This window comes from Maniola jurtina, chromosome 17, assembly GCF_905333055.1.
Source record: "Maniola jurtina chromosome 17, ilManJurt1.1, whole genome shotgun sequence".
In the NCBI taxonomy this organism is placed as follows: domain Eukaryota; kingdom Metazoa; phylum Arthropoda; class Insecta; order Lepidoptera; family Nymphalidae; genus Maniola; species Maniola jurtina.
In genome coordinates, this window is record NC_060045.1 from 6,601,178 (window position 1) to 6,615,524 (window position 14,347).

Sequence of the window (14,347 nt, forward strand, 5' to 3'; positions counted from 1 at the left end):
TAATACATTGTTAAGTATAATATGGTTGCACAATAAAACGATGAAGTCATATGGAACATCAGTTATATTACAACAAAAACAATATATTACAAAATCCGTCAAAGTAAATGCTTGCTGTCCACATCCTTTAGCACCTTTGGTACCACTGAACTATACAACCACATAATATCACAAAAAAAAAGCTTAACAGTTTCAAGCGAAAGCAAAGAAAAATGCAGAGAAGGTTGCCATTTGAGTGCGTGTAAAAATTATATTTAAAGGTTTGGACACACAAAACGTGCGACGAAAAAAGTCTATTGGATTGGTACGGGCGCGATTATTTGACGTCCTACAGAGTAGTTTTCATCGCGCTTTCAGGTTCTCCAAACGTTAACTTATGCAAAATCTTGAGATAGGTAGGTATAAACTATTATTGAAGGAAAGCATTTAATAATGGTAAAATTAGCATTTTTTACTATATTAAAATATTATAGATTTCATTCGCTGGTTCGGTCCCACTATCGAAATTCGGCAAATGATTCGTGCTATCGCGAATTGTATCTTTGCCGTCTATCGTAAACGTTCGGCAAAAAATCTGTTTCATAAATCCTGTCCGAACTCGAATCATTTTCGAATCCTGATAGTAGAGCCATACCATAATAAGAAAAAAAAGGTACATATTTGTGATAGAAAATGCTATAAAACCATAGATATACCTAATATTAATATTATTTACATAGTACGATAACTACAGTGTGCCATGCAAAATAACAGCTTTTTCTGTGGTGATTCCAGCGTTCCTAGAATCAATATCGAACTTTTTGTCAATTGGAACCTACTCGTTTTGCCAGATGTAACATCACTAACGTATAGTTCCGAATACGCTTACATTACGCTCACTGCTGCTATCACTCCAAAATGGTGATCATTAATCAAGTTGCTTCAAGAACACAACGTCAATCGCATATCTAGCGTACTATATAAATAATATTATATAATATCTATGCAAAAACTAACATTAAAAAACAATTTGCTCATTTACAACAAAAGTGACATAACCCAACTTAAAGGAAATGCACAGTAAATAAAACGATCTTGGGTATTTTACCAATCAGCAGCAAATAGAAATCCAAATTCGTGAATGCAACTTTACAAATTAATTTTGTAAAATGTTTTTGATATTCAATACAAGATAATAAATTATGTAAATTACGGTCCAGTTCGTTTTTTTTTAATTAAATGTTAATTTTAGTATAATAAAAAAAAATCCATATAACAATATACCAAAAAGAAGGGTATAAATAGAACATTTAAAGGGACAAAAAAATAGCCGTAATTGCGCACTTTCCAGGCTAGCCACATTTTTATTTTTATGAATCTAGTTCTAGTACCATACAAATTACAATACAGACGTAGCCTTCCCATTATTTTATATTAAGAGGAGAGTCCACGTTATTTACATGTTATGAAACTTGTTGCAACACGACCACCTTGTTTATATAACAGTGTCCACTCTACTAAACTCATATTTTATAACATGTTATATAGTCTGGACCCACCCTTAGATACAACACAAAATTAAACGATTTCTTTCCTATCTGAAGTAACTTTTGAAACCAAAAGAAAAATATTTTGTTTAAATCTACCTATTGTTACATCTATTGGATAAAGAGCTACTAGTAGGTCTATAACATAACTAAAAACTCAAATAAAATTACTTTCTTACGTAGGTACCACATCCAACAAACTAACATTAACTACATTCATAGCTTAAACAACCCTGTCTAGATAGTCTGCCGCAGTATTTTAAGTTGCAGACTAAAAATTACTAAGTTGCGGTTTCGTAACGCACTACAGCATGACACTTGATCAATCAAAGCGCGTCGAGAGTCAGGTTAAAATCTATAGAACGCACTTTGACTTTGCTTACACTTAAGTTTTAGTTAAAACGAGATATATTTACGCCAGCGGTATAGCTCTGTCTCGTTTTAACAGTGTCTTAAGTCTGAGCATAGTCAAAGTGCCCTCTATAGATCTCAGCGTCAGTCCGTTCATCTCCGTTTACACGGCATTTGCACTGCACATTTCTTACCGAATACGTAGTGATGCAAACATTGAGTATAGAACTATTCACACGTTGTTGTTTATACTCACATACTACATCAGACGTAGTATGCGGTTTAAACCGTATAAACGGTTCTATAATCTATATATGCGTCACTGTGTTGGATAAAATATATCCTGCAAAAGAACGTGTGAACAGTCTGTGCGCCAGAAGTAGGTATACGAAAAATTAGTGTCTAGTATGTACGATAGCGTCCGACACCACAACAGATTTGGTCTGCACATTTAATTGTGACATTAGACAAAAACTGGTACATTTCATCAAATTTTGCATTGAGATATTGATATAAAATAATACTTTTGCTAAAATTCCACACTAGTCTAATATTTTCATTTTATTTCATGTATGAATTTCCATTAATGTACAATTATTATGATAGATACTTAAATCTAACATTCAGAACAAGGATGGAGTTTCGTAATAGAAGGTAGCCTTGCAACTAATTTTTGTAACGTTTTGTTGTTTTTCGATCTAGTCTCATTTTATCTAGACAGGTAATAAAGTATCTTTCCGTAAGAAAATTTACAGGCCCCATTTAGTCCAATTGCCGCAGAACATTAGGGACTTAATATAGTAAGCACCCCGGACGCATGGACGGGACTTGTATTTCGTACTTTAAAGCTCTCAGATACATTTTTTCTTCCCCGTGTTCCGGGACTCGAAATGCTTGCTATATCAAGTCCCATACTATGTTATAACGCGACCATAGGCAGTACTTTGACGCAACACAATTCGATCGGAGTTTTACGTTTTTTTGTATGATTGATAATGTTCATACTAGTATCGTTGCGATATGTCGATCATCGCGCCAAACTACGTTGGAACACACAACATTGTAACGTCCAAGTTTGATTTCACACCGCAAGTTATTTGTAGGGTTAATCTTACTGAATACGTAGTGGCGCGTACACCGAGTATAGAACCGTTCACACGTTGTTTATCCTGTACACATTTTTAACCGTGTAAACGGTTCTTTACTCAGTGTATACGGTACTTCGTATTCGGTAAGATTTCCTTCCAAAAAAAATGGGCGGTGTTTTTGCCGTGTGAAAACAGACTCACAGCCTGTCTCAGTACATAGATCAATACAATCGCAAACATACAACAAAATAGTCCCTAGAAAAAAAGTAGTATTATTGATGTGCCATGTATGGCATGTTTTCCGCGAATAATACGTAATATAGTTCCAAGACCACATTAATAAATTACAAAGAAAATTTTACATTAATGGCAGTTTCACACCAATTGCGTATGCAGCCCGTACCTACACGTGACACGTACGTAGTATGCCATGTTTCATACAGTTCCATACGTTACAACGCAATGGTACGCGCTACGTGTGAACGAGCTCTTAGTGACACGAAAAATTTGTATGAATAGCAGTTATTATGTGTCAAAAAACGTCTTGCAAAATATTGCAGTTTCAAAACGGAGATTGAGCAACCAGCAACTATTAAAGTCGATCAAAATGCAAGTGGCGTCGAGATAAATAATAAAGTTATAAAAAAAATATGATTAATATTTTTTGTATTTATTAATATGGGCTGTAATAAATTTTCTTAAGCTCTCTTTTTTTATACATCCACTAACATATATGGGAGATCATGTAAAAATTGGAATTTTTATTTTATTAAAATATACAATTGCCGATTGATTCCCGTAAAATCATCATCTTTCAACGATGGAAGTAGGTGAAGTGAATTTCGTCTGTGCTAATTAATAATTCGCCGAAAGTAAGTATTTTTTGTATCACAATATTCCTTAAACATAATTTTTTTTAAACATACCAAAAACTATCGCGTTTGAACATAACCGCTGCAAAGACGCACTAAGGTGTACATTGTTCGTTATTCTCAAGGTTTGTGAGACTCTTTAAGAGGGTTGAAACCCAGTTTTTTTGTTTCAAAATGTTATGATTATCTACAATATTGTAAAAGAATACCGCTCAAAAACAAGCGTCAGTTTAGCTTCTTAGCTTCTAGCTTAGCACAACTAAGCTAGAAGTCTTTTAAACTGTAGTTCATTTCCGTAAAACATGCATCAATCATTATTACAATCCTAATTGTTGTTATTGGCTAAAATGCTATTCTTGTAGCCAATAGTGACTAAGCGTCAACCAATCAGAGATGTTTGCGATGGTGACATTGTAGCTTTCATTCTACCGCAATCGAGCTCATAGTGGTGGGTGAACCTACTAGTTAAATCAAGTGACAGAAATGGAATCCCCATAGGGTCACCGCCATTTGGGTGCTGGTGTGCGAAGGAGATAGCTAGATGTTCTCACTGCACGCTCTTTCTTATGCTTTCATTTAAAATATTAACAATTTCATATTACAGAGAGTAAAGCCAGTTGAAAATAAGCTCATTTTGCAATTTTGTTTCCTATTTTCACCCATAAAATGTTGTATTTAATATCATTTATTTTGCAGTTGTGTTTAATAAAAGGATCAAAATCAAACATAGACATTTCACTGTGTAGATATTGTGGCCAATTCTGTTGTACTTAATCTCTATTGCTATCCTTTTTATAAATTATCTGTAGAAAAGGATACCCTAGGTTAACACTTGTTCATTTAATTTAGTTTAGAATCGGTTATAAGTTACTTAAGATAAATTTTAATTATCACGCAGAATTCATGTCAATTTTTTTAACAAACTAAAACTAACATTTCAATGTGATTGAAATAATAAAAAAACTGTAATAAATATACTCTATTGTCTGTAGTTTTTATTTATTATTGCATTAATTTTACTCTTTACTTTTCGGCGGATCATGAACCAGCGACATTTTTTAAAATCTAAATTATTATAAAACATATTACGCGTTCACATCGTTTACGAACAACACATCGCGGTCTTTGAGACCGGCGTCTTGCAAATTTGAAGTCCCCCGAACTATAACACGTTTTGGAAAATTGGTCGTGATCTCAAACTCCTCCGGCGACTGCGGGTGGCTGAATACGAAATCGTATAGATCCTGGAAAGAAGATATAATTATGAATACGGAACCCCAAAAATTGACAGTCAGCGCAAACTGTTGACGTGCAGTAAAAACTTAAAACTAACAGTGGATTTCATTGTAAGTAAATTGTAGAAACATTTACAGAGCCAAACGTAATAAAAGCAAAACATAAAAGAAAAAGTGTGAATTTCTCTATAACGAATTAATATAATCACGAAATATAAATTATTCATCAAAATCGGTTAAATGGATGAGTGTGAAAAGTTCACAAACAGACAGACAGGCAGACACACTTTTCACATTATATTACTATTGTAACTACCATACCCCATTTATATGTAGACGGACTGAAGCACAGCCTATAATGATGTAAACCTCAATTGTTTTTCGCTGTGCCAAAGGCTACTTGCTAACATTCCCTACTTTGATAATTCAAAAAAAAGTTCTCAAAATGTATACACGATATTGTATGCTCCTATGGTGTGTACCTGTGTGGTGTTGGCGAGCAGGAAGCGGCGAGTGAGGCGCTCCCCGCCGGGCAGGCGGATGAGCAGCGCCACCGCGTCCTTGCCAGCGAGAGGTTCGCTTGGCAACTTGGCCGCCATCGCTGCTCGCGCCTCTATTACCTACAAACCGAATTTCACATAGACAATAAAAACCGGCCAAGTGCGAGTCGGACTCGTACACCGAGGGTATTTTTTTTCGACATTTTGCACAATAAATCAAAAACTATTGTGCATAAAAATAAATAAAAATCTGTTTTAGAATTTACAGGTAAAGCTCTTTCATATGATACCCCACTTGGTATAGTTATCTTACTTTGAAAATTTAAACACATTTTTATTTTATTTTTAATTATGTAAACACAAATTCACGTTTTTCGTACCCTATAGGTTTTCTTGACAGACGGACGGACGGACGGACGGACGGACAGACAGACAGACAACAAAGTGATCCTATAAGGGTTCCGTTTTTCCTTTTGAGGTAAGGAACCCTAAAAACGGTGTGCGATACGCATACAAGAGATTGAAAGGACTTCGTCTGTGTTAGCGTTTGCTGGCGCGCGTGTTGTGCCTTTTTGGAGTGTTTTTTTGTTAAAAGTGGCCGGTTTTTGTGTTTCACTGGTGTTTTTGGTGCTGGAACCATGCTGGAACTGACTGGGAAGCGCTCTAAAGGAGAGGCGCGCGTATGTCGGCGAGTGCCGGCACAGACGAAGTCCATACTTATATAGTTTCCCTAACTTGTAAATAAAATAAAAAAAGAGATTGAAATATAGAGTTACTTGTAACTCCTAAAACTTCTCCTAAAACAACGTACCTCTTGCCGGTGTTGCTCCTCTAGCATCTGTCGGTGCAGATGGTCTCGCTGCACCTGGTCGCGCGCGGCGCGGTCGGCCGCTCGCCGACGCTCCTTCTCCTGGTCGGCCTTGAGCGACTCCTCATATGCTTCGTCCTGTGCTGCGCGCAACCGCGCCGTCACCTCGCGTTCCACCCTGAGAATAACATCAGCATTTAAAAACTGACTTTTGACAAGAAAAGAGGAATCATTAATTTTACTTTTTATCACTGGTCCAGTGAGAGTCTTCAGCTATTAATAGTTACCACCATACTGGCAAAGTCATGCTACCAACTTAATAATCTGGCACAATGCCAATAGCAGTATGGCATATTATTGTAAATTGAATACTTGAAAAGAGCAACCACCGAGTTTCTTGCTGGTTCTTCTCGGTAGGAACGGCATTCCGAACCAGTGGTAGATTATTTTGACGATTCAAAAGCACTTGTAAAAGTTTAATTGAATAAAAATATTTTGAATTTGAATAGAAACTAATAAGATATGCCTCTTATTAGTTTCTATTCAAATTCAAAATATTTTTATTCAATTTACCTAATAAAAACCACCTTACTCCTTCCAAGCCCACTAACGGCTTCCATCTTTAACTGTATCATCACATCCCACCAGATGAAAAGAAAAGAAAAACAACTGAATCTTACCTGTCCGCCCTAGCTGCAGTAAGGTGTGGTTCATTCTCCTCTACAATTCTCTGCAGCCTTTGCAGCAACTGCTGCGGTGCACAGGTGCCTTCGTTTCTGGCAACCACAGTCATGCGGTGGTCTCGCACACACACTACACACAATAGAGGGTATCTGCGACCTCCTACTGATTGTGCAACTCTCCAACCCTCTGACGAGTCGATGGAACAACCCCAGAAGAGGGCATGTGTGTTTATGTATTGGATCACTTCTGGATCTGCTAATGTGGTTCTGAAAATTTTATTATATCAACAGCAATATACAGTACAGTCCTAGTAGTCCACTCTGTGTGTGTCTTAGTCATTAGTCTATGACCAGCCCAATCCACCATATTCTCCTCTCAGAATGAAAAGGGTTTGGCTATAGTCCAGCACACTGGCCAAGTGAGAATTGGCGGACTTCACACACCTTTGAGAACATTATGGAGAACTCTCAAGCATGCAGATTTCCTAGCAATATTTATCATTAAAGCATAATAAATTGTCATAGTATTAATAAATAGTTTTATTATAAGGTGGTATACACTAAACATACACTAACTACATGGTACAATTAAGGATGATGTTAAAATTATTTAGTTAGTATATTACCTGCAAAAGTTCTGTGTCTCAGTGGCTGATTCTGAATGCAGGTATACAACAAGGAACCTGAGCTCATTCTTGGCATCATTGAGAGCCTGTGCATATGTTCCCTGGTAGAACACTGGGTGTGGGGAGAAACGGGATGTGTAGCTGTTGATAAAACTCATCACATCCCCCAATGGGTCTGTCACCACTGAAAATGGAGTCATTTTGATGATAAATATACAATTTAAAATTTAACTTTTTTTTTTAATTTATCTTACAAAATTATCCAAGTCCTTATAATGGTATAAATGTAAAAGTTGAAAGTTTGTTACTCCTTCATGCCACATTAACTGAACCGATTTGGCTGAAATTTGGAATAGAGATGGTTATATACCCTGAAAACCTACATTTGAATCCAGAAAATTCAAAAGTTCAAAAGTATGACAAATTCCATATAGATGTATCTACAATTTGCTGTGACTTGCACCCAGGAGATGTAGTTTGGCCACTTTTATCCTGACAAAGTACATTTTAACATTATTCTACTACCTTTAATATTATTTCAAATTAAAGATACTTCGAGCAATAAAATGAAACTATTGCTAACCACTAATTCCAGTTGCAATGCGGAGCTGAAATGGTTCTCTAGACTGAATAATGTAAACAGTAAACACAATAATGAACCAGGTAATATAATAGTAATTAATACTTACATCTCCTTTCATCATTTCTGACAAAACTTAAGAGCAAGTTTATTACAGATGATATTGTACTATAACATACAGATACAACTAAGTTGACAACATAGCGCAGGAGTCCCCGTACTCCCCCTGGACTCTCAGGTGCCTCGTCTGTGAAGACTTGCTGTGCTATGTGGTCATGGACGACCGGAGGGGCTCTAGCCTCTGTAGCAAATACTGAAGGTCTGCCTTCCCTTATATTGAGCTGTTCCTGTATAGCAACCTACAAACAATATTTATTATAAGGTAAACCACGCATTGACAACGACAACTTTATCAAACCAAAATACTTCTAAACTTTTTATCATAATCATAAAATGAATGACCTATAAAGGCTTATTTTACTTATTCATAAAGACAAACAATCACAACTATTCTACCTCCAAATCCCATTGGTGTCTCTGCAGAACATCTCTGCATATTGACATATCTTCGATCCCCGTTAAATCTTGGAACTGCAGCATTTTATCAGTTTGTTCTTGGGTCAAGCCCAATGCATTGTCTTCTAGGTCCATAGCGACTACGTTATTTTGAGAAAAATGTGATCCAATCAGTACTAGAGTTCAACACGTAATGCTACATAAATGTGCTAGTTAACAAAAATTAACACAAAAATAATAATGCGAAAATAGTGCGATAAATGTTTTCCACAATAAAATGTTTTACAGTTTACACATTTCACATTTAGCGAGCGAAACTGACAGTTGAGTTGATTGACACTCTATGGACCACATTTTTTTTACTAATTATCTGGTTTTACGGCTCTGGGTTCTAGCTCTTTTAAGCCTCCCTCTATGGACCACAAACCAGTGGACATCACAGACAAAATTGACATGACACGACGGTGCAGCGTTGCCCAGATGATGCCACACATCATCTGGCTATAATACAATATATTGTAGCCCATCGATTCAATGTTGTAGCCAATAGTGATATTGGCTACAATATATTATTGCAACATGAATAGCATACATTTTGCGATTGTAATAATGATTGATGCAGGTTTTACGGAATCGAGCTATATAGATTTTGATTTGACAAACAAAAAAGTGGCCTCTGTGATAAAGAAAAAAATATAGGTAATCATTCGTCACGTTCTATATCGTGATGAAGTAACTATGCGGAGATAGAAAATGTATTGTAGTGACTAGAGTAGGAAGTTAGGTAATGACAGTTCAGTAGGTATACCATACGGACAGCATACCTCAACAATTATTTACATAATTAGAGGTAGTTTGTTTCTATAGTTTAAATTTAACCGTTCTTTTTAAAATTTACCTTTTGGCTACTGTGGCGCTACCCTTAGGACTCTTTTTACACGTGGAAATCGTGCTCCTTACCTATACACTCCATAAGAATGACTAAGCATTATTATAAAACAACGGTTACATTTTGTAATAAATTTATTTTTTATTTCCTTTCTTTTTGGGCCGAGGAGGCGGTGGAGGTGGTGGAGTCGGCTCAGGTTCGAGCACTTCCGGTTCCGGTTCAGGTTCTGGATCAGGTGGAACAGAAGGATCATCATTGGGATCTTCGTATAAAAATTCAGCCTAAAAAAATAAACCACTTAGGTATTTAACTACTAGAAATGATTTAATTAAATCAATAATATTATTGACAACGCGTTCTTATAGCAGTTGAAAGTGCTTGAAACCTAGACCCAAACAAACTAGGCAGACAGTCCATAAATTCAATTGGCTGACTGATATCTAATCTGAACTAATCTTCAAACCAGCTGACCCAATTTTGATGGGATTTTTGAGGAAAGGTACATCAAGAAGAACACTTTGCAAAGAGCTACAAATAACAAAAAGGCTACTTTTTATCCAAAGATTCAAATATGATTTTAGAAAGACCAGAATCCACATGGATGACGTCATGGACAAAGGCTATAACATTTACCTTCAATTGATATAATTCAGGAGCGACGCTAAACAAACTATCAACAAAATCTTCATAGAACACATTGCCATCTCCACGAACATTAGCATCACGTAATAATTCTCTAGTCTCCTCATCACTGAATGCATCTCCGTAGCTCGTGACAATGACTTTTATTTCATCAATTTCCAAAAAGTTGCGTTTTTCAGTATCAAAGACCTGTTTTATATTAAATTTATAAACTTTAAGGTGGATGGCGACGGCTCTGCCCGCGAAATTCAAATTTAATTTGGTTTTTCGCAATTTGTAAACTAATACGACAAAGTAGGCAGGCACTTAAATTGCGCCAAAGGCAGTATCATCCTCACAGGTTTATATAAAAATCTTTACTTAAAAGGGTCCAGTTTAAGAAATTAGCTCTAATATCGACTAATTTGTGAGTCATAGTCGATACTAGAGCTAATTTCTTAAACTGGACCTTTTAAATTATATTTTTATCATTTTAGAGCCTTAAATGAGTAGTTACCTACCTAATTTAAAATCAAAGAAATATATTTTACTAACTTTGAAAGCCAATTTTAATTCATGTTTCAAATCTGCCTCTATAACCCATTTATCTAAAATGTATATCAATTGATCTTTTGTTAACATCCTTATCGTTTCTGCTTTTAACTTTTCTACTTCAATCATAATTTCTGCATAGCTTGGGTAATGGAAACATCTTTTATGAAACCTTCAAAAGATAGGTAGATATTAGGTAGTATTACCTATGTTATAAAATTGTAGAAATTTAGCTGATCTGCCCAGCTCCGCTCGGGTGAAAATCAGTTTAGTAGTGTCTGAGTGCATTCTAATTTAAGCAGTAAGTAATAAATAGCAAGTCATAAGGCATAAACGGTAAAATACCGTGAATTTGCGTGAATGTGAAAATCTCTTATGAGTCTGACAGAGACAACGACGACTGCAACACAACTTATAGCCAAGATTGCTGGTTCTCAATGTTTATTCCAATGAATAGTTAAAAATTGTTAGGTTATTGTTATAAATAGATCACCAGGCTATAGCGACAAATTAATTTGATGTACTTATACTCTACTTTTTTAGTCCCAAAAATTCTTTCAAATTTTCAATTGTAATTACGTTTATCGGTTCACTGTCGCTTGTAATAAGTAAAGGTTTCGATTTATTGTCAAACCACTCAACTATATCAGCTAAATGTTCTTCCGTAAAACGTGGTGTTACATTTGCTAGAGGGTTAAAAACGTCAAATACAGCCATAATTAAAATTTAAAAAAAAACGGATTAAATAAATTACAAATTGATTAAAATTAACGTTCAATTTCATTCCTAATTTTTACTGTCACGTTGACCATTTGCATCACATCCGCTTGCGTAGTATTGCCATCACGAAGGAGAAGGAATTAAAAGGAGAAGGATTTTAAAATACTTGAAGCAATTTACGTGTGAAATACGCACAGCTAGTTACATGTTCAGTTTCCGTTCAAAATACGTAATTTCGTACTGTGTGAGTTTAGCTCCTGTCACTGCTCGAAAAAGTTAGAATGCAGAGCCGTAAAGCCAGTTGAAAAAAATCTGTCAATACAGGTTATATAGGTACTTTTTGTGGGTTACCTGTCATCTGTCAACCACCACCCAACCACAGCTATCTAATAATCTAACTACCTATAGAAAATATAAAAATAGACAGCTGTCAACTGGTAACGAAATATTTCGCGTTGGTTTTTTAAAATAAATCTTAATATGATTTATATTTTAATAGCATAAAAGAGATTATTGTTATGTGACATGTGTACATAACTTTCTGTATTTCTTTTTTAATAGTGCCAGTACATACCTTGTTAATATAACCCCATATTGAACCAGAGAAATAATGTTCGAATCAGATGACTATGATCAGGTAGGTATTTACCGAAATCCAAACGATTTGTATTGTAATATCAGATCAAACCAAACTGGTGCACTACAGATTTTTACTATTTTTGTTTTTATAGGTGTTATCTCAATTGGATTTCCCAGATGCATCAGAAAAATTGCAGTCCAAGGTAGCAGATCCAGTTTTCCACAAGAAAAATTCTGAGAGAATCAATAATACTGAACTAATTAAAAGGTCAAGTGTAGACTTAACTTCAGTAACAGAACTCCAAACCAATATTTCGAAACATAGTAATTTAAATAGTCCAAATATAAGAAAAACAAAATCTGGTGATGATAGTCCAGTGTCACCAACACATGTTAAAAGGAAAATGTTAAATTCTTACTTTGATCACAAAAGTAAAAGAAAGTTTCCTGGTCCGGCTGGTCTTTTAACAGGATCTTTTGAAGAGAAAAAAGATGAAAGTATTTGCCAAATGGAGCTCCTTTCACAGGTAATTTAATGTTGAACTACTAAGGCTGAGCTCTGAGACACTTAAAACGAGACAGCATTAGGTATATTGCTGGAATAAATCTGTCTTGCATAATTGCCATGCTGTGGATTGTTAGGTATGACAATTTCAAAATGAGTTTTGTAAAAATACTCTTTTATGTACTCAAGCCTGTTCAAATGAGATAGATAATCATTGAATCTGATATCATTCTTTTAAATCTTTTGTTTGTGCCCAAGTCAACCCTAAAGAGAGTTGAAGATGAGAGAAAATGAATTAAATTAGGTAGCCTCTCCACTAAATCTTGAGACGAGTATTAATTATTTTTCTAGGATGTAGATTTCTCACAAAATTATATTCATGGTGATGTATTCGAGACACCACTATGGAAGAGGCTCTTAGAAGATACAAAGAGCTTTAATGAAATTAATACAATAAGAACAATCAAAACCCAGGCTTTGGCAGGCAATCTCCAAAGGAAGAAGGCTCATATTGTTACAGCATTTATTGAGAGTGTTGACAGGTCTGCCATTGATCCTTTGATTACATTAAGAGATAAAACAGGTGAGTTATGTTGACAAATTACTACATTGCATTTTGATGTAGATGTTGGTGGACAGACTAGATAACTGGCTGATAATATTAATATAGGTAATCGATGCCCACAACTTTGTTCATGTGGATATAGGTTTTTTTTTTTCAAATCTTGTACGAACTTTTTAATTTTCTGTGATAAACGTAGCCTGTTTTAATCCAGGGTATAATCTATCTCCATTCTTTTCAGTAGATTTTGTGTAAAAGAGTAACTAACAAACATACACACAAATTTTTGCCTATTAGTGTGAGAGAGAGAAAAAGTGTTAGACTCGTTATTGTGTTGCAATATCAGTATGAATATTTTATTCATGTAAAAATTTTTGCTTCCAGGGCATATAAAGTGCACTCTCCATAGAGATGCTTGGTTGTCGTTCTCTCCCTACATTGTGGCAGAATACTGTGCACTGGTAATTTGGAAACCAACTGTACTGACAACAGGGAGTGCATTCAAGAAACACTATCTAAATATTACTTTAAGTAATATATGGGCTATATACAGCTCAGTAATGAATAATGAAGATGAAGCTTTGCCAGATGGTTTCCTCAAGAACTGTGAGGAGGACTTCACTGTTATTAAAATGGATAGGAGTAAAACAGGTGAGTTGATCATTTTGAGTTCAAATTGAACTCTTTAGTGAAGTTGCTGTATGAGTGTAGTAAGGGATGATGCCCACAACTTTGTGTGGATTAAGGTTTTTTCTCCTCTAGAGACTAGGATCTAAGGAAATTCTTTGATTTCCTGGAATAAAAATTAGCCTATGCCCATCAGCGGGATGCAGGCTATGTCAATACCAAATTTCGTCGAAATTGCTTAAACGAATGAAGCATAAAGAGCTAGCAGACAGACAGACACACACTTTAGTATTCATAGTATGGAAGTATGGATTATAATTTATAATATTTTTGTTTTCATTTCCAGATGTTAATAACTTCTCACTTCAAAATGAAAGCATACAAGAAAGTTTTGATGATTTGGACAATGTGTTTCTAGACGATGTGTTTTAGTGATCTTACTTATAAAGTTCATGTAATAATAAAATTATACTTTTTAACCTCATAGTTAATAAAAAAGTTCAAATA

The 14,347-nt window shown here is 35.2% G+C and overlaps 3 protein-coding genes across 3 annotated transcripts; 1 reads left to right on the forward strand and 2 right to left on the reverse strand.

The window, feature by feature from the left end:
* Positions 1-46: 46 nt before the first annotated feature.
* LOC123873645 (FAS-associated factor 2) lies at positions 47-9,118 on the reverse strand. Its single transcript, XM_045918600.1, has 7 exons — positions 8,786-9,118; positions 8,379-8,628; positions 7,690-7,873; positions 7,061-7,330; positions 6,384-6,558; positions 5,555-5,692; positions 47-5,081 (listed from the first exon to the last, which is right to left on the reverse strand). The coding sequence occupies exons 1-7, from the start codon at positions 8,918-8,920 to the stop codon at positions 4,923-4,925; spliced, it is 1,311 nt and encodes a 436-aa protein (XP_045774556.1). The 5' UTR covers positions 8,921-9,118; the 3' UTR covers positions 47-4,922.
* A 672-nt stretch (positions 9,119-9,790) lies between these two features.
* On the reverse strand, positions 9,791-11,650 carry LOC123873654 (calmodulin-like). Its single transcript, XM_045918613.1, has 4 exons — positions 11,383-11,650; positions 10,851-11,019; positions 10,308-10,505; positions 9,791-9,955 (listed from the first exon to the last, which is right to left on the reverse strand). The coding sequence occupies exons 1-4, from the start codon at positions 11,562-11,564 to the stop codon at positions 9,809-9,811; spliced, it is 696 nt and encodes a 231-aa protein (XP_045774569.1). The 5' UTR covers positions 11,565-11,650; the 3' UTR covers positions 9,791-9,808.
* Positions 11,651-11,974: 324 nt separating this feature from the next.
* Positions 11,975-14,347, forward strand: LOC123873648. Its single transcript, XM_045918604.1, has 5 exons — positions 11,975-12,204; positions 12,299-12,673; positions 13,003-13,234; positions 13,598-13,864; positions 14,187-14,347. The coding sequence occupies exons 1-5, from the start codon at positions 12,178-12,180 to the stop codon at positions 14,270-14,272; spliced, it is 987 nt and encodes a 328-aa protein (XP_045774560.1). The 5' UTR covers positions 11,975-12,177; the 3' UTR covers positions 14,273-14,347.